Consider the following 20,230-nt stretch of genomic DNA (forward strand, 5'->3'; position numbering starts at 1 on the left):
TCAGTCTCGGGAATCTTGGTTTCTCTTTGGTCACTTTAGAGAAGGGTTGGGGTAGCTTAGTCAACCAGACAGTACTATGGCTAATTACTGCTTCCAGTTAACACAAAAAGTGAGTTTAGTAGGATTGCCCAAAAGGTGAAAGAAAATTTGGAAGACGATTTGTCTCTAGCAGCACAAGTTTAATAAAACTGTGTGCTAATAGCCTCACACTTTAATTAAGTGTTTGGGACTTTCTGTGCATATCCCAAGTGTCTTGTACTGTACTTACCGCACTCGGTGACTACCTAGGTTTGAATATATGCTCATTAGAATTCCTTGGAGGTTTAAAATGTGTAGTAAGCCTGTACTTTGACAATTTGCTCCTTGGGTCTGCAAATCAAGAGTCTCGTACCTGAGAACGTGGCCAGTTGTGCTGAAGGAAGGACTTGTTGCAAGCCGCAGAGGCGTGTGCTGCAGACGAAGATGGGCTGAAGCTGACTCATCTGATTTCCTGTCCCTCGCTCCCAACCGAAAATGTCTGCAGTACGTAACCGGGTGGCTCCGTTGTTTTCTTTGCTGAGCTGGGTGTTTGCTTGGGTCAGTGGTGAGGTGTTGGAAACTAACGCATAGAAGAGCTCAGGTGCTGCGCTGCGGTGGATATAGGGCTTGTAATGTCAGGCATCCCTGCTGGGAGCGTGGCGTGGAGGAAGGCCTGGAACTAGTAAAGAGAAAGTAATGCTGCAATCTTCGCCTTCCTCAGCAGCCAGACACCTTCTGGGGCAGGGGCCTCCTGCGAGGGCTGGCCTGCCCGTTGCTGTCAGCTTGTGCAAGGTGAGAGCTGTCGGGGTTCAGATCACTGTGTTCAGTGGCAGAGGGCGCGCTCCGATCTGCTGCCGGGTGCACGTAAGGAAGGGCGTGTGGTGACCACAGTGGGTATATCCGTATCTTGACGTCCTGTCACGGCCCTAGGGGAGGGAGAGGCAGCGGGAGCGCGGTGGGGATGCTGTAATGCTTGCAACGTTATTTTGTGTGATGGCTGCAGAAGAACCGTTGGGATGCTTGAAAGATGTAGGTCAGCGCTGGATTCGTCAACAGATAATGGTGTCGACCCCTCCCCGTGTCAGATGCACGTTCAGATGTGTAAAGCTTAGTTTGAAGAAGGAAATAGTGAAGTGTTCTGCTCAGTCCTTATCTGAAATATCACTCGTGCCATGAGAGCGAGGAGGTGCAGCTTCTCACGTGGATGAAAGCAGCAGTGTGATCCTTGTGAGTGGAGGGCTATTTTCTAGGTGAAATAAACAGGAAAAAGCTGTTCACAGAGCACACCTGAAGTAAGTTCGTCTGCTTTGTGGCATGTCGGGGATACTAACTTGTAATTAAAACTTGCTTTGGCTATACAGGGTTACAAAATCAATCTAAATAAACACAGAATGTAGTTGTTCAGTTGCATAAAGACCATGAATGGTTCTTGAGTCCTTTGTAGCAATTAGCAAGAACGGTGTTAGTGGATTTATGGTACGTGCCAGAACGGGCATATGGAGCTGTTCTGTGCACGTCTCCAGCCCTTTGCTGTGGCACCAGCTCCGCAGTGGAGGTGTGCCAGTTCCTTGTGCCTGCTTCCTCAGTACCACGTGTCGTATGTAGAGAGCTTGAGATGGGCCACGGTCGTGTGCTGAAGAGTAGAGGAGTGGGCGAGGGTAAGCGTCTTCCAGGCTGAAGGCTCTCGCTGCAGACCTGCTGCAAACCCGCATTTCTGACAGGATCTGACCTCGTGGGTAGTATGGAAAAGATTCACCATCATGTGTCTCCAGTAAAATCCTGAAAGCTTAGACCTGTGGAGGAACCTTGTCAACCAAAGGAAGGGAATGAATCTTTTGGCTGTACTGCTTGTTTTTATTTAAGCAAGAATGGCTTTGACGAAACTAAGGCTTGAGACAAACTGTAGAAGGAATGCTAAATCTTACGGGGAAGATGCGCCCTTACTAGAACGGTCCAGGAAGAATGTCATCTTTCCAGGCTGTCCTTGGCATCTTCCAAAATCGTGTAGCACATGGTACCAGTAGGCAGCTTTGCTATATACAGTTCTGAGCAGCAGCAAGGCCCTGTTATTTGCCAAAGCAAGGCACCTTGCTAGGGATAGGTCTTAAGCTGTCAGGATGAGCTTAATGGGTTGGGCAGAACCACAGAGAAACCTTTGAGTTCGAAGGTCTTTTCTCTTCTCTTCCTCCTCCAAGATGGTTATACTTTGAAATAGGCACTTTGAATATACTTTGAAACTCTGACAGTCTGTCTTGCCGAACACTTGAGGGCTTTCTACTCTGGAAAACTAGGAACAGAATTCCATAATGGGGACTCTTCTGGCCACGTAATGGTGGTGTTGAGTAGGATGGGAGCGGAAGAGATTACCACATCGCAGGGAGCACAGCCCAGCCTCCTCGCTGAGGTTCTCCCTTTCCCCCCGTGTTGGGAAAGAGGTCTGATCTCAAAAGCAACCGTTGTGATTTAAATTTCATCTTAAATTTTCAGAGGTAGCAAGGAAAAGAGGCAAAGCTGCAGCAGCTCGGAAGGTATCCTGAGAACCGGAGCAGACTCGCTAGGCTAGTGTGGGAAAGGCAGGAAGCCACCTTGCCTCGGTTGCGAGGAAAGGCAGCGGACTGTTGGCATGCCATTCTTTCCTCGTGCTGTGAACTGGAACACGGTTGCGCAGGCAAACTGCAAGGAAGGCACGAGGCTGGGGTGCCTTTCTTGTTGATTTTGAAAAATGTCAATTTAGGCACCTTCTGACGAGGTGAGCACCCACGTTCGCTTGCTCGGTGAAGTTTAAAAACCAAAATGGAATCGGAGGTAACTGTGGTCTGGCTGTCCCTGTTCCTCAGCCGCTCTAGATTGCAAGAGTAGCTAAAAATAGAAGTAATCTTTCCTCTGGGAAATGGGCTGCTTGGCCTCTGCCCCAGAGGTGGGTGCTCTTCACCGGCATTTTAGATTGGATCACAGAGTCGTCCTGAGGAAAAAGAAAATCATTACAGAAATATGAAATATTTATCAGTCCGTTAAAGGTAGAAGGAATTAGTATTTGTGCTTTCAAGCCGTATAACAGGGAATGAGCTGTTGGGATCAGGATTTAAAATGTATTCCTAATATTGGAAGCTGGCTTTGCCTTCACAGCAAAGTAGTCTTATTTAAATAAGTATGTGTGTTCACTCCCTCTCTCACCGGCTTGGTCTGAGCACTCAGCCTGTCTCACTTCATTATGCAGAAACTTCTTAGACCGACACTGTTGCTGGCTGCAGTTTCTATGCTAATTTAATCCACTTCAGCCTTTTGGTCATTACTATAATTAGAGCGGGTGCATCACTTTGCAAGTTTGCCTGCCATTTAAACTAAACACTCTCTGAGCTTTGCCTTGTTATCCGAGGTTTCTGTTTAGCTATCGTAATTTTATTTTTTTTTTAAGCCATGTATGATAAAGGAAGAGAGCCTGGCCTAAACTTTGGTAGTGAAGTGATACTACTGGTCAGGGATCCTTAAAAGATCTTCAAAAACCTGCTTGTGTCTTATGGGCCTTTCGAAGGAGCAGTTACTGGTTTGTTAGTCGGAGGTGATGCATCAACAAGCCTTTGTGCCGGCCACAGCCTGTTATTAGAGGCGGGCTGATCGTGCAGGCCGGGGCGAGCGGCGCTCCGAGCTCCGGGTGCCGTGTGTTGGGGCAGAGGCCATGCTTCCGAAGCTGTGCTCCGAATTCCTTGTAACGCTGCTTTCAAGAGTCCTAACTCTTGAAATGCAACTGTGCTTCTTAAAGCAACTCACCAGACAGCAGGAGAAAGGCGCTGGAAAGAGGAGTTTATGTACAATTTAGCACGAGCCCAGAACCAAGCAGCAGCAGCACGAAGGGAAGAGCAGTATGTGCTCTTCCAGACACTGACAGAACCACCCTGACCTGACTGTCCTGATCCTCCTGTTTCTCTTCGCAGCTGGCATCCAGTGGGATTTTTCAGGCTGAGTTTAATGCAAAAGATACTAAAATGTGGTTTGGAGCGCAGTACAAAATCCCAAGAGGCCAAAGATCGAAACGGCTGGTATGAGATGACATACAAGGGTCCGTTCTCATAGCCAAGGGAAGATGACTCCTCATTCAGTTTTACATTATTCTCCACAAACAGAGGATTCAATTCAGATCCCTGAACTGTTCAGTCAAGTTAAGGTAGGACTAAAGTTTGGAAGACATGGAGTTACTGGCCGGAACTCCTGTTTTTGACACATTCTTGAGATTAACGTTGCAATTCTTACATTGGTCCCTTCATTTCCTGGAAGTTATAGCTTTAATAAAGGGCATTATGAAACCGCCTCAGTAGTTGGCTACTGCATGTGAGGAATTCGATGTGTCTCCAGGATGACCTCTGTGCAAACTCTACCGTGAAGACACTTAGTCGGGTCACACAAGCGGCCTGGCCAGCTCAGGGGTCTTTGCCCTGCAACCACGGCGGTGCTCGGGGTGGGCAGCCTGCAGCTGTTAGACTGTGCGTGACGGCCAGGCAGCTCGGAGCGTGGCTCGCGCGGGTTGTGTCGCCGCGGGGGGTCTCTGGATAGCTCGCATCAGGAGCCAGGAGGTGAGCCGGAGGGGTGCCGAGGCAGAGCTTGGGCTTGCTGGGCCCAGCCACGGCCAGCTCAGCGGGGGCTGACGGGACTGCTGGGAGGCCGTGGCCATCTCCCACCTGTGAACTTCACTGGAGTTCTTCCATCCCTCAGCTCCGACGTCTCCTGGCCGCAGGAGGCTTTTGGTGCAGGGCTGCTTGGGTCGGGAGCGTTGGAGGCTGGCTGCCCCTTTGGCAGCCCCAGCACGTTGGCTGCCTTCCCTTTTCTGGCCGCAGACTGCGTGCGTCGTGCGAGGTGCGGCGCCGCTGGTGATGCGCTTGTCTCTTTGCTAGTGACGTCCCTCTCCTGGTTCTTCTGTAGTTTATATGTTCTGTAGAAAATTGCATTCTGCTGAAGAGCCCCTCTTTAGATGAATTTATTGTGGTATAATAAAAAACCAATTTAGTTTCATTTGTTCATGTCTTAAGTAGATTAGCCGGTTTCCGATGTTTTTATATTTATGTTTAAACGATCTCTATCCATTCACAATACAACTGTCAGGAGGAATTGCTTGTTAGGTATAGAAACTTTTTCTTTCTTTTTTTGGCAAGTAACTAATACTCAAGTTGCTTCCCAGCTAAATGGCAGAATCTGTGCTGAAATGGGCTCTGCCGCGTTAGCTGCTCCGCCGCGTTTGGCAGCGGGCGCTGCCCGCCTCTGACAGCGGGAGCGCACCTAGCTGCACGATGCCGCGTTACGCTGACATCTGCGGGGGTTGTTCCTGGTCACGATGCCGATTAAAAACATACCCTGAAGTAGGAAGGCTGGAAGCCTGAGCAAATTTATTTCTGCTCTCATAACTACAGATGACACTTACGTACAAAGAAGCACGAAGTGCAAACGTAAAGGGTTTGTCTTGGAAGTGACTGTCCTAGATATTATGGTGAACACAAATGTAGTGCGTCCTTAGGGGTTTCACTGGAGGGGCTGAGCGTGAGCTAAGCTCCCAAGAGTCCAGCACTGTTTGAAAAGCTTCAATTGGAGGGAAGCTGATAAAGCTGCATCTTTGACATGTGGAGCAAATCAGGGAGGCTTTGACTTGCCTGGGCAGCGTTTCTGTCCCAGTTATACCTTTCCTTTAGTCAGCATGAGCTTTAACTGGGAATGGTGAGGCGCTTGCCCAGGGCCGCTGGGAAGGGGACCACAGGGGACGTGGTAAACCCCTCTTGTACGGGTGGGAGGAGGAGGCGGAGGCTGGGCTTGCGGCACCAGGCCCTTGCAAGCCCGGTGCCGGAGCTGCCTGGGGAGGCAGAAGGTCTGCAGAGTGTGTCCTCAGGTTGCTTTCTCTTTCCGCACAGCCTGGGGTCTGAGGGTCCGGCAGGATCTCACCAGCAGTTGTTTTCTGTGGGTTGGCTCAGCACGATGCGTGTCTCCTGATCAAACTTGCCATTGCCTTGTTCCTCCTCGCTTTGAACGGGGCTGTTCTGACTGGTCAGCAGTAGGACGCGGACAGCCGATAGCTAAAGGGGAGCACTGAATGGAGTTTGTGGGTAAAACTGGAATAAAGCTTACACTGGAATGCGGAATAAAACTTTACATTAGCAGAAGTGTCACAGCCTGTGTTGAGCGGCACGAAAGCACCGGCGCAGGGCATCCTTGTGACCGGTTTCATGTCCAGCACAAAGGCAGGCTGCTCCTTGAGAATCGTTCTCCTGCTACTCTTTACCGATGGGCTGCAATTCCTGCCTAGAGAAAACCGACTGGCTGTGTGATGTTAACTGAAAGGGTACTTGGTTCTAGTCCTAGTCCGTGACCAGTGAGTGCTTTCATGGTCTCACCTTGGACTAGCGAATTCCAGAACACACAAGGCCTTCTGCCAAACACCATGCATAGGTCGTTGCATGTGAAGCAGCTGGGGCTAATACCGTTTGAAGTGCCTTTGAAATCCATGTGGTTTAGAAAACATTAATTTCATACCATAGTAAGGAAATAGGCTTTTTAAATGTAACTTTTTTCTTCTTCTCTCCCTGCAGGGAAATTCAGCTCCTGCGAAGATTACGGCACAAAAATGTTATCCAGTTGGTAGATGTTTTATACAATGAAGAGAAGCAGAAAATATATCCTTTTTTCACGCAGTTGTTAACAAGGTTTGAATTCCCATTGTTCTCCGCTGTAGTGCTGAATCATTATAGTTCTGCTTTTTGTTAAGGCCCTTTTGAATGTTTCTTAAGCTTAAAATGTCTTTCACTGGTATTAAACATACGGCATGTCTGGAATACTTTCCACACAATACTTTCTCTTAAGTTTCCCAGCTTCCCAGTTAGGAACAAAGTATTGTCCTCAGGTTACAGATGCAGGGCTGGAGCGGGGCAGAACTGACCCTCAAATACTGTGTTTTGTTGTGACCTTCAGCAACTCAGAGGTGAAAAAAGAGCTGTGGATCTGTCCTTTCTATCCTCCCGTCCTAGCTGTGGTGTGCGTTAGTGCTTTCTTCCCCTGAAGATGAACCTTTTATTGTCTACGCTATGTGAAATCAATTTTTGTAATGCTTTTTCCTCTAAGTCCTTGGCAGTGGTTTAGGTATTTTTTTTTCCTTCCCTGAAGAAGAAGAATCTACTCGTCCTCTGGCATCCGGATGCCTGAGCTCCCTCCTTCCTCTGGAGGGTCTGCACTGCTGCAGTGCTGCCTTTCTGCGGGCAGTCGGTATGCTTTGCTGCCGGTTATCCTTAACAAGATAAGATGAACTCCCGAGCCTGCCTGAGCCTCCTCTGTTCTGTTGTTTGTGTGAGTCTCTTGTGACAGCGCTTTAAGAGACCTAAAGCTTGGAACAGTCATGAGAGATTGAAAGCATATTGTTCCTGTGAGATCTACAGCCCAGCTTTTTGAGACTAAACTGTTCCGTTCTTGAATCAGCTGTGGCTTGTGATCTCGGTCCATCTCTCAGACTGTAACATGTCGTTCCGGTGCAGGGTGTCCCCGGGGTACGCGCAGACACCAACAGTGTAATGACGTGCCGTAACTTGCGAGTAGGGGGATTTCTGAGTCTGCCACACGCAGGGTGCGCTCAGACTTGAGCCAGTCTGTAAGCTTAGCGAGCTGATCTGTAGCAGTATGTGTTAAAAATGGTTGCTTCTATTTTTGACAGTGTTTTCTAAATACTCTCTTCCAATTAGAGTACTTCATAAAACAGGTAATTTAATTGTGTGCTTTCATTAGATCAGATACTCTGCCACCAAATCATTAGTGTAAAAAAAACAAGACAACTTTTGTGTTTTGTAGCTGTAACAGACCAAAGGGACTGTAATTCAATTACTGTCTGTAGAAAGATACTATTTAATTAATAAGAAGCTGGGATGCTGAAGGAGAAGCGTGGGGAAAAAGAGCCCGAGAGAGACCTCATGTGTTGGTAACAGGTGATGACAACCCAAAGTGGTCATTCAGAAACGTGACCTCCCGGAGCCAGAAGGGCTGTTCCTTGCTTTGCTTTCTGAGCAGTAGCGTTTGAAGAGCAACACATTTTCTTTTCAGTACTTTTCCCCTACAGGTATAGATTAGCTTCACTATTTTTATCTTCTTCTACACTCTTAAGCAGCCTGTTTCTACACCCGCTTATTCTGTGCGCGTGAGCGGCAATACCGGGAGAAACGTGCTGCGTTCGCTGGGGCTGGGAGCGGGAATTCATCCGTGATCGTGCCCTTGCTTAACCCTTCTGCAGCTCTTCGCTGGCACTGCCGGCGCCTGTGCAGCGTGTCCGAGGATGTGGCAGCACAAACGCTTGTGCGGCTGCGTGGTGAACACGTTTGGAAACGGATCCAGACGAACAGTAACGTCCTCTTTTGGGTTGGCTTCTCTGTAGGTCAGCCCCTTACTCATTTTGTGCAAATGCCTGTGTCAGTGCCTTGCAGGAAGCGATACAAGGTGGAAGTTGAGTGGGGTGTAGGGAAGGAATGTCAGCTTCGTCCTTACTAATGGAAAAAAATCCTCATTTCCACAATGACAATTGTGGCATTTGAAATTGGGCCGGTAGAAGGAAGGATTCTGTTCCCGCCTGAGTTTTCTCTTCCTGATAGAAGTGAACTGCAGGCTTCAGCCGTGTTTATACTTGGGAAGATAGTGTTTGAACAACCTCCCTGCCCTGTCAAAGCCTTCAGTGACTTTCTTTGGTAAAGGGAAAGCTGTGATGACTGGATTAAAAATACCAACTACATGTAGTATTTGATGGGCTGCTTTGATGACCTGCTGTGGCTGGGAATGCAGAGCTAGTGATGAATGGAGAACTAACCCAGGCAGAAAACAAACCCAGTTCAATAAGCAGCATCCCAGTTGGCACCCTCTCCCGACAGCTTCTGTTACCAGCGTGTGCAGTTGTGCGTGGGAGCAGAACCCTATTGATTAGAAGAATTGAGAGCCTCTGTCTTGTTGGGGGACCTGTAACAGATCTGCTCCAGCCTGAGAGTTTGTGCTCTGATCTGGCTGATCACCCAGGGGTGGGTCAGTTACACCAGAAAGGGGTGGGAAACAGTCTGGCAGCGAATGAAACCAAAATCAGGCTGTCCTTTGTAGATGAGAACGAGGCCTGGGTTTGCTTCCCGGGAGTTAGTCTGTGTAATCTACTGTTAGTATTATTCTGTTGAGGGTGGGAGAGTTGATGTCTTCCACATCACTGTGATGTTAGTAGCTCACAGATTTCCTCCAGAGTAAGAATGGTAGGAATGAATTTTGGGAGCTTTCTGCTGTTCTTGCTTCTACTGATTTACTGGGTGGCATTATGCCCATCGTAACATCTTAATGCATTAGTGACCCTCTGAAAAGCAGCTCCTATGGGGGGAATGTAGCACAAATTTAATGAGTTTGGACAGTGTTTTGAGCTCCTCGATAGAACGTGCTACAAAAGGGCAGCACGATTTTTAGCTCAGATCCTGCTTAAAGCGTAGGTCATCTCTTTAGCCTCTCCTGCCTCAAGAGTTAAGATGGCATCCTGGGTCATAAGCAACTTATTTTAGGTTTAGGTTAAGAAGGCATCTGCCAGGAATAATTAGAGTGACCGAAGAAATGCTTTGTGTTACTGGAGAACGGGGGCTGCCTGACAGTCATGCTTTTCTCTGCTCTTTATCTTGAAGGTGCACTCCCTTGGCAAAGCCACCAGATGTCTCAGGGTCTGTTCTTGCAAGCCCCTCTCAGCGCACAGCCTGCCTTTCAAAGCCCAGGGAGAGGAGGAAAGCGGAGGCAATTACTGCTTTAGGCAGTTGTGTAGTTTCCATTGTTTGGCCCCAGCGTTAAAGCTGAAGGAGATGAAAACTAGAATATACTGCAAGGGACCAAATGCCAAAAAGTGCCACCAGTTCTTGGCGTTCTGTAACTTTTTTATCCATTCAGTTTCAGAAAGGCATCCCAGCTCTCTAGGGATCCTTTCTCCTGCTACTGAGATCCTACCATGGGGATGGGGGTAAGCAGGAGCTGTCAAGTAAGTGCACACAGCCCTATCGCTTTGAAACGGGAAATGAAGAACAACAAGCTTTGGGGGAGGCGATGGGAGCTCACTGACATGTCTCGTGCGGAACAGCCGGGACGCTGGGAGAAGGCGCTACAGCCTGCAGCTCTTCTGCCAGGGGTTCCCTAACTTTTTGTTGCCGCTTGGGAGTGTTATCCTACTTCTGTCATGCTTGTGAGATTCTCCAGCTTCGTTTCTGTGGCGTTCACATCCTGGCTCAGGTCTGATCAGGGTTGCAGGCGGTCGTTAAGCAGAATTTTCTCGTGGGTTCGTTGCCTCCTCCTGTTAGCCGGTTGGAGGGAGGTGGCTACCTCGGGAGGTGCAGCGCAGCTCAGGCTCTGCCTCTCCGCCATGGGTGCAGCCGGTGGCAGGGCTGCCTGTGCAGCAGCTCTCCGGTTGTGCTGGAACGGGGCCGCAGTCCTCACACGGCGTTTGCCTGAGAAGCGTTTAACCTTGAAGCTTCCTTAACTCTGCCTTCACGTATATGGTGATGGAGTACTGTGTGTGTGGGATGCAGGAAATGCTGGACAGTGTCCCAGAAAAGAGGTTTCCAGTTTTTCAGGCTCACGGGTAAGTACAGTTTTGTTCCCTAGGCTGCGTTAGCCTCTCACCGCTGTGCTCTCATGAGTTCAAGAGCACGTTCTACTCTGCTGAGGCTGCTGGCTGCACTTTAAAGTAAAACTGGCTTTGTGTAATAACTGCATCTTTTACATCCGTGGAAAAAATGAAAAACTAATGAAGTGGTGGCAGGGATAGCCCTTAGGTTCTGGGAAGAAAAATCTTTTCTATTGAATTTTCTGTTACTTTTGTTTTCCTTCATGAGATGCATGACAGCCCTTCCTGGCCCTTTTCCTACAGCTCTGCTGTTCCGCAAGGACGGGTGCAGCGGAGGGATCCCTGAGGACTTGCCCTGCCTAAATGGAGGCGAGCCATAGAGTTCAGTGTCAGAAAAGAGATTAAAGGCCTTTGCGTGGATTAAGGATTGGCAAAATCCAGCAAGATCTTTTAGCTTGTTTAGTTAGCAGACAGGATAATCTGAAGCCCCTTTCACTGTGCAAGTAAAGGAACCGTAGAATTCTGGAAGTAGATGCAAGAAGATTGTCATGTGTATCAAACCAGTGCAGACCAGCAGATCTGTGGTAACAACATGTTTTTATGGTCGTGTTTTCATTTTGTTTTTAAAAAGGTGTCTGAGATTACAGCTAGCCTAAGTGAAATACGGGCAGGCTAAGTCAAGTATTATTTCTGGATATCATGAGATAAAGACGTGCACGCACAATTGTTGCCAGGCTGTCGATGTGGAATCCTTGCTGCGTTACAGCAGTGGCCTGCCTGTAGTCTCTGACCATCCCCACGCTTCCTTTGCTCAGCCAGTAAGCTCTACCAGCAAAACACTCCTTTCTACTGGCAACCTTTTCCTCACCCCGTTAGAGGAAGCTATGCCACGGAAAGAGCATCTTTTGCTAGCTTAGCTTAGCCTGGCTTACAGCAGATGTCAGAATTAACCGTCGGGTCTGTGCCAGCGCGGCGCTCAGCGCCTACAGGATGCGCAGGCTTGCAAAGAGGGCGCTGGCGTGGAGGAGCCCAGACTCTGAAGTGGTTAGCGCGCTGCTGCAGAGCTCTGGCAGGTAACTTCTGACTTCGTGAGAAGATTAAATACCATTTCCTATGCACCACAGTTCAACCTCAAGTTCCTAAGCATCAAATGTAAATGTGTTTCCGACTTATAATAACATCACTCTTTGCGAACTACTGACAGTACACACAGCATAGTCGTAGTCCGTGGAAGTGCTTGACTTTTTTTCCTCTTAACTCTTTCTGCAGGTACTTTTGTCAGCTTATAGATGGCTTAGAATACTTGCACAGCCAAGGGATTGTCCACAAGGATATAAAACCGGGGAACCTCCTGCTAACAACCAATGGGACACTAAAAATATCCGATTTGGGCGTAGCAGAGGTATGTGAGAATTGCGGCAAAGTCAGGAACACGGGAAGCCTGACGTCCTAGAGTTAGGTCACCTTTGTGGTGCCGATTTATTGTGCAGTTGGGCTTTTCTGTTGAACTTGCAGAGTGCTCTAGAGCGACTCTGAATATTTATTGTAATTGGCAAAAGGCTTTTGTTGATAACAGCACAAAACTTCCATCTGGGAAGCACGTAGAGGAAGACATCAGTCTTGGACAAACCCAAAAGTGTGCTGAAAGGGCAATCAGCTAATAACCATATCCTCCTTATTGTATGAAGACTGTCTTAGCTAGGTTGGAGTGGCGCAAGGATTGTCACTGATGGCTTGTAGTTGTTGTAGTGCCATGTGCTTATGATGTGTAAGTAGATTTTCAGTAGCAGAGTTTTCCCCTTTTTTCCCCAAGGTGAAACTCTTCCAACCATTACAGTTTGTCTACCTGGAAAGTTTGAAACTAACCGGTCTCTTCTGCTGCAGGCATTGCATCCGTTTGCAGAGGACGACACGTGCAGAACGAGCCAAGGGTCGCCAGCATTCCAGCCACCAGAGATTGCCAACGGCCTTGACACCTTTTCAGGCTTTAAAGTAGACATCTGGTCCGCAGGGGTCACGCTGTAAGTGCCCCTGCAACATCCAGGAATTGCAGTAAAAAATTACAAGCCCCCAGATAGCTCAGCCTTGTGCTATCTGCTGTCATCGCTGCTCTTCTGTATGTTGTTGCGGGGAGCAGGGAGGGCGTGCATGTGTTGGTCCCTCCTTTGGGTGGTGTATGTTCCCCCAAAGTGCTGGTAATTCTGAAGAAAGTAATCTTTGCTCTCAGTAACTCTGCCAGCCGTTTCTCAGCATCCGAGATGCACAGCTACTGTAATAATAGAAACCACAAATATCTCTAGTATTTATTTTTAAGTTTCTTCCATCCCAGCCTGTCGGGGAGGTGTCTTCATGGTTTTGACTCATGTGAATGAAGAGGCTGTGGTAAAGGAAGTCTAAGTTTAAAGAGGCATTCCAAATACTGTCAAATATTCATCTTCTAGTTTACTCTTGGTGTCTTTTGGTTTATGTAGTCACATAAAACTGAACACCTGTTCTGTGTGCTGCTTCTCATACAGCTGCTTCTTCTGCCTTTACAGATACAACATTACAACGGGTCTATACCCCTTTGAAGGGGATAATATCTATAAATTATTTGAAAACATCGGGAAAGGTGACTACACGATTCCAGAGGATTGTGGTCCTCCACTCTCTGACTTGTTGAGAGGTGAGTCTCCCAGCTACCTTAAAAAGATAGGTAAAATCTATAGGTACAATAAATGCTCAGCTTGCGTAGTGCCAGGGTGGAGCTGCATTCCAAGTGTCCTGAGAGGATGTAGGATCCTGTTAGAAAGGGAGGTTGTGCTTATGAACCTTCTAAGACTTTGAAAGATATTTGACACTGGCATTTTCCTGAGATATGCTAGACCCTGCATGCGTTGCAGTCACTACATAAAGGGTTGGTTCTTGCATTATGTTCCTTGTGCTCTGAGAAGCTCTTAAACCTGAAGAGAAAGCCCCACAAGAGGTTAAATTTGAAATGGCATCGTAGCACTGGTGCGGTTTTGCAAGTGGGAACACTGTTAAGTTCCTTGCCCAAGCTTTCTGCAATGTGACATACCGAGTACTCGGGTTCTGCTGTCCTTCCTCATCAGCCTCTGCTCTGAATTCATTCGCTTCAATCCCAGTTGCCTCCTCCTTCCCCCCCCCCCCAAATTTAGAGTTGCAGGGATACTGGAGCAAAGTGGCTGGTGCCCACTTTCACAACAGGGCTGTGGTAGAAACAGGAGTAGCGCTTCCTGGGTAGGAGGAGAGAGTTGTGGGGTTTGTTTGTTTTTGTTTTTGCTCCTTTTGCTTCATCGCAATAGTTTGAGGTTTAGTGTTGAACAGTCTGTACTTCTGAAAGCTGAGTAGACAGGGCAGCAGTTACGCTGCACGTAGCAGCCGGTTCGGTGGTGCCCGTTTGGCAGCGGGCAGGACGTGATCCCAGCACGTGGGAGATCCTGACCAGAGCTCCTGCCGCCTCGGTGGCAGCGCAGCAGCCAGCTGCGGTAGTGCTCCCCAGCCCTCCCCACACGCGTGCTCGCTCTTCTTTGGCTTCAGCTGTTCGTGAAAGATCAGGCCTCAAATATGAAATGATGCTGCCTTGCTTCAAGTTTATTTTCCTGGTCTGCTCGCAACGCGGGTGTTAGCGCTAAAGCGGGGGTTGTGCACTGTCCCTGCGAGGCCGCGCCGCCGCTGCAGTTCGTGGCTAGCCAAAAGGTTAACGATTTCAAAGCGCTTTACAGCTGCGCTTCATGCTACAGGCTGCGGCGGTTGTGCCTCCGCAGGAAAGGCTGCGCTGCCCGTGGGCTCCCAGCCCCTGCGAGGAGCCGCGGCTCCAGCCTGGACGCGCTTCCTCGCCCCATAGGGTCGCCTCGGCCGCGGTGCTGGGGGACGGTGCTGGGGACGCGGGCACCCTCGCTCAGCGCCGGCTGCGTGCCGGGCGGCGGCGGCAGGTGGTGCTGTGTGTCCGAGCTCTGCCCGCCGCTGCCTCCGGCGGGGCTCCCCGCGGCCCCCCGCCGCCGAGGAGGTGGCAGACCCCCTCCGATCCCACACGCAGGAGGCTATTTGAGCATATCTGGCCCCATACGGATTACGAAATAAGGTATTTCCGTGTGTTTCAAAAAGCATTAACTAGCTTTAACAGCTTTCAGAAAGCATTACGTAAGGCATTGCTTCAGACTGCGCTCGGTGCAGCTGGGGTCTGGGCTCTTCTGCTGAGACCGATGTGGCCACTGCTTACGGCCCAGCCCTTCTGACCGATGTGTTTCGCATCGTATCTGCGCGCCCCGGGGAACGATGTCCTAATCTACGTGTGGTGTTTGGTTTGTGAATGCTGACTCAAAATGCAGCTTGTTTTATCTGCTTGGGAATTGTCCAAATGGAGTAAATCCGGTGGCCCATCTAGGCTGGCAGCCGGTCTTCTAAAGCATCCAGCAGAAACCATTTGAGGTTTGTGATAAGCCTCTCCGCTGCACTTAGTGTTGTCCCCCAGGGAAAATGAGCGTGGCAGTTGTTTCCCTTTTTGTGTCCTGAGGATATTGATAACTTCAAATCTTATGCTTCATTAGCAGAATAACTCCCTTTTTAGTTCTCTTTCCATCCCCTGTATGAGACCTGGAGTCAGAATCTCCTCCTTTTCTTTCTGCCTCGGTTTAAACCGAGGAGCTTTGCACCCCATGCCCTTTGTCCATCTCCTCCAGCCTGCCGGAGTTGCCTCCTCAGTCCTAGCCGCTGCCTGACTGCATCCCTTCCGTGTTTGGGCACCACAGAGACGCAAGCCGAGTGGGTTTTGGTGGGCAGAGGAGCTTGCCCTCGGGGGGGATGTCGGTGTCTGTCAGCTTGACCTTTTCTTCCAGGGTGGCAGCAAGTCCTAAGGATTCCTCTTACTGCCCTTCCTCCTCCCGACCTGAGAACGCCTTCCCACCCCTCATCGTGTCACGTTCACCGCTTACACAGTAAAAGCTGGCAAAAACGCCTGATGTTCTGGGTTTGGTTTGACACGCTTTCCTTTTCCGAGTGGTTAGAGCACCCGGTGGGCCTGCGGAGACTGTGTTATGGAGTGGGATTGCCCCGGCTCCCTCCGCGCTGCGGAGGCCTGAGCGTCTCCGCAGCCCAGCAGATAGCAAGGCATCTGCTGAGGACGAGGGCTGAGCCTTGCGGTGGTGATACTACGTAGCTATGGTGACAAAACCTGAATGCTTTATTTAGTTCATGCTTTTCCTCCAGAACATCTCCGTTTCCTGGTAGGTGCCTGCTACTTCTGCAGCAGGTTCAAACTGAATCAAAAGCCTGCAGATCATATATTGTCAATGGCTGTCTGGTGCTTTTATATGAGCAGCAGAGACACCCACAGCTCAGCTCTATTTCACTAGAGACTTTGTTTCGCTTTTCCATTGCTTTTAAAAGACTCTCAAAGCGCTCTGCAGTGCTGCAAGCGTTTGTTCTGGTTTTATTGTGAGGAAGAATTCGGTATGCTGCAAAGTGCTTGTTTCCTCTCTGGCTATAAGTGCTGTTGGCCATAGTACTGGTCTGGCTGTGAAGCAAACACTAGAATACACTTTTTAAGGTTTTTACTGTTCTTCTGTTGAAGACTTTAAGTGGGTCTTTTTTTTTACTTCCCCCTACCTTAAGCTTGTTTTTACTTCTTTGTTCCTCTTTCCAGACAGAGCAGTATTTAGAGGACTTAAAGCTTCTGTGGTATTTGACTTGTAAAGAGACTTGCATGGCAGTGTATTTCAACAGATTAGTTGGGATGCTGCTCCTCTTTTTGTCTCCCTAATCAGGGATGAAGCTTTATTTATACTCTTCACTGATGGAGAAGAGAAGGGCTAGTACTGTTCTGGCTTCTGTGTGCACAGTCAGTAAAGATGTGTCAGAGTGGAAGCATTTATAAATAGCCTTAAGGTTCTTCTGTCACCATCTGCACATGACTTATCAACTTGTGTGCAGTTTGCTCCTGGACAAGAAAAATGCACAAGGTCAGCTTTTCCTCCTCCTTTTCTAATACACTTTTACTGGAAGAGAAAGCTCTGAGACTGCAGTCTCTGCATGAGGCATCTGGACTGATTTCCAGGCTCTGCTACAGGCCTTGTGGTCGGGGACAAGTTGGGTAGTTTCTCAGCGTTTTGTTTTCTCACTTCTGTGTAACTGCCCTGACCTTTCACTACAGGGGAGGTGAGAGGATGTGCATTCTGACGCCAGTGGGATGCTTTAATTCGGTAGAGGCAGGGAGTCCCCAGAGCCAGCGGTCAGGCGGGCTGGTGCCTCTAACCCATCCAGTGGCAGGTCTTCCGCATGTGTTTGATCAAAGACTCGAGGTTTGCCTGCAGAGGGAGTTTCTGGTCAGAACGCCTGGCTGTGCTCGTGGAGGATGAAGGAGAGGGGAAAAGTCCTGTCTCATTTTACAAATTGGACTTACACTGCTTCATATTGGTTGTTTGAAATGTTGATCCGAGTTGGAGACTCTGAAGTGAGATCCAGGTTGAGGTCGGTAACTCTTGCTGTTGGATTTCTTCCAGCTTCTCAAACGACATACCAAAGATTGTGCTGTCTGCGAAAAACTAGATATTCTACCACATGATAGAATGCTACGCTTGTGCAGGATTATCGAAGCGTGTGGGCTGGAGCCTGTAAGGAGCTCAAGACAAGTTTGTGGTCTCCAGTTTCCTGATTGCCCCTTAACATAATTTGAAAGGGGTTTGGGACTGCCGGCTTCTGTGACGGGCACGATATCCCATGTATGGGCACAGCGAATCCCTCTGAAATACCAGGGGAGCAGAGGTTTGCGAGTTAGGCGTCCTGAAGAATCGCCCTGTTAGCGTGTCTCATCTCTACTCACAGATAAACTGCATGGAAATCTTTACCGTAAATGGTAGAGAATACGTGTGGTTACTGTGGGCAGACGCTCTTAGATGACTTGGCTGGTGAATAGTACATGATGTTTTGTCTTGACGAAGTCTCTCTTCAGCGCAGGACTTCAGCCGCAGAGCTGCCATCAGTGAGTCAGAGCCGAACACATGAATGTACGTTTTCAGCGATTGGACTTCCCATTTTCTTTCAAATGTTGCCCAAAATACAGTCCATTTTCATTAAAGTAAATACTCTTTTTGCTCAATTATCTTCCTTATGCCTTTTTAATTGCTTGAGAACAATACAGCTCTCGGCACCATAGCTCGCTGTAACTGGTGCCGTTGGGCCTCTCAATACTTCACCTTCGAACTTCATCCTCTGCTTGTACCGGTTTCATCTAGTAAATGCCTCACACTTCTTTGTTAGCCCTCTCGTTCCTTAATCAGTGTTTGAGCTGCTGCATGTTTGTTTTTTTCCTTTGGTCACAGTGAGCTGCTTATGAGGCCGCTCCAACTCCTGTTCTGCAGCACCAAACTGACAGTGCAAGAGCCTTGAGACGTTCCCACTGTACTTCAGATTTCTCCAAAGAGTTCCCAGCTGTATCTGCCTGGATGTGCAGAAGTTTATCCTGAACTTGATGAGAACAAGCTGGATTTCAAAAACACCTTGAAATGTGGCCTTTAAAGAAATAAATTGGGGGGAGGGTGGTGTCCTGACCTGCCTGTTTCTGATTACCTTAAGATAAGCTAGCCAGTACTTGCTTGCCTGTCCCCTAGACTTCATGTAAGATCTCTCTACAGTCCTATTTCTTTAAAAAAAAAAAAAAAGCCAACACAATTGGGAAGCTCAGCTGTGAAGCTACTGTCTAATAATCTTTATTAATAGATCATTTAATTAGGTGGGGGATTTTTTCTCTGAACCACCTTCCCATTTTTGTTTTCCAATTATTACTTCTTTTCTCGTAAGGTGAGGAGAAATTATATCTGAACGTGAGAACTCCTTCACTGCAAGGGTGGCGGAGCGCTGGAACAGGTTGCCGTGGGGGGTTGTAGAGTTTCCATCCTTAGGGACATTTGAAAGCCAACGGGACACAGTCCTGGGCAAGCTGACCCTGCTTTGAGCAAGGGGGTCGCACTAGATCATCTCCAGAGGTCCTTTCCAACCTCAGCTGTTCTGTGATTCCGCGGAGGCTGCAGGGACTGCACGTGCTGGAGCACAGAAGGAAGGAGGAATGCAGTGCAAGGACCCCTGGTGTGGAGAAAGCCCCTGATAAAGGCTGTGTTCAGTATGAAATTGATATTTTAATTGTAGGGGAGTTTGTGTCATAATACCTACTGAAAAAAAGGAGGGCTTTCTCTAGCATAGTCTCATTAACTCTGGCTAAGGTGAGGAAAGAACTTGGAATTAGCCCTGTGAAAGCACCTAAACGTTGCCTTGCAAGCGTTGCAGCACTTTTCAGGACAGCAAGATTCAGGATCAAATCCCTTCTCTGCTGAAGATGGTTCAACCACATCTTCCCTTCTCTTACCCTTACTGTGAGACCATCTCAAAATACACGTTCAGTGGTGTTCCTCAGTAGCAGACCTAGCAGCCGAGCTGTTCAGCTCCTGGCACTGTCGCTGGCATTAATCACCTCCTGCCACATAGTTTTCATCTGCAGCTGCAGCCTGGACTGCTGGTTGCGTGTTTATAGGGCTCTAGCCTGTTCAGGGGAGAAGATACCCAAGATAAGGAGCTACTCAAGGTTTAGTGCTCTCGAGCAGGGAGCTATTGCGTTAGCGCCAGTTGAGCTCAGCCGTGTAACCCTAGTATAGCCATATGGTGGGTTTTATGGTCTCGGCGAGGCAAGTATAAATTTCCAGTATGCCCTGTCTAAAAACCTCTGAGGGGTTGGGCCCTGAAGACCCTAGTGCCTTGAGTTCACGAGGCCAGATGCTTGTGTTGCACTTGACCTTCTCTAGCCGGGAGAGGTCTTCCTGGGTTTTTTTTAATTATTTTTTTTAAGCTACTTCATAGTGATGCGATGTGACCCCATCTGCCTTAACACTATTAGTGTTGTCATCAGCACTGATAAACCATTACAAATTGCCACGGCAAACTGCATTCTGGTTTCTGGGGGGAAAGCGACTGCAGCCCTTCTGCGCTATAACTCTTCTTTCCCCATATTCGTTACTGTTAGTGATGTGATACAAACTGAACTGACGAGGAAGATGTTCTGTATCAGCTTTTGTTATCACATGTGCTGGTGGGGATTTATCTCTTCCTTTACCTCTGTTCAACAGTATCACAGAAATTAATCTGCAAAGCCCTTGCAACTTCTTCCTTGAACTACAATGTCTCTTTCCAGCCCTCCCTTCCTAAGAGTCCCTCCAAATGTATCTCCTGTCCCTGTTTTCACTGTGGCCTTGTACTGGCTCCCCCCAGTGCTCTGCACTGGTTGCCTCTTGCCCTGGCTTTCTTAACCCCTGTTTGACAGTGTTGTGCTTCCTAGCCTTTCTTTTCTTCTGTTTGCTGGAGACAGGGTCCTCCTCTTTCCAAAACCTTACTCCTCATGCTGCCTGTGCAAGACTCCACAGTGCTTCAAGAGCAACATGGGGGAATCATCCAGTAAAAGCAAAAATCCCTGTAATGTACAGCAGTGAGGCTTTGTTAACAGTTATTAGATTAATGTATTCTTGGAACCTTTGTTGGAGAATATCTTGGATGCTGCTGGACGAGACTTGTTAGGCCCCATTGGCTAGTTTCTGAAGAACACGGCAAAATTCCCTTCTTCCCTTCTGTTGAGTGGTGAAGCTTTTTAAA

General features: G+C 48.5%; 1 protein-coding gene across 1 annotated transcript in view; it reads left to right on the forward strand.

Annotated features, from left to right (window-relative positions):
* STK11 (serine/threonine kinase 11) overlaps positions 1–20,230 on the forward strand; it is a 45,662-nt gene that overhangs the window by 5,021 nt on the left and 20,411 nt on the right. Inside the window, exons 2-6 of the mRNA XM_064469703.1 lie at positions 6,585–6,668; positions 10,523–10,612; positions 11,867–11,999; positions 12,482–12,618; positions 13,135–13,262. Of these exons, the coding sequence (XP_064325773.1) occupies positions 6,585–6,668; positions 10,523–10,612; positions 11,867–11,999; positions 12,482–12,618; positions 13,135–13,262 (572 nt within the window). The remainder of the gene's footprint in view (positions 1–6,584; positions 6,669–10,522; positions 10,613–11,866; positions 12,000–12,481; positions 12,619–13,134; positions 13,263–20,230) is intronic.

The sequence above is a fragment of the Phalacrocorax carbo genome, chromosome 19 (assembly GCF_963921805.1).
Source record: "Phalacrocorax carbo chromosome 19, bPhaCar2.1, whole genome shotgun sequence".
In the NCBI taxonomy this organism is placed as follows: Eukaryota; Metazoa; Chordata; class Aves; order Suliformes; family Phalacrocoracidae; genus Phalacrocorax; species Phalacrocorax carbo.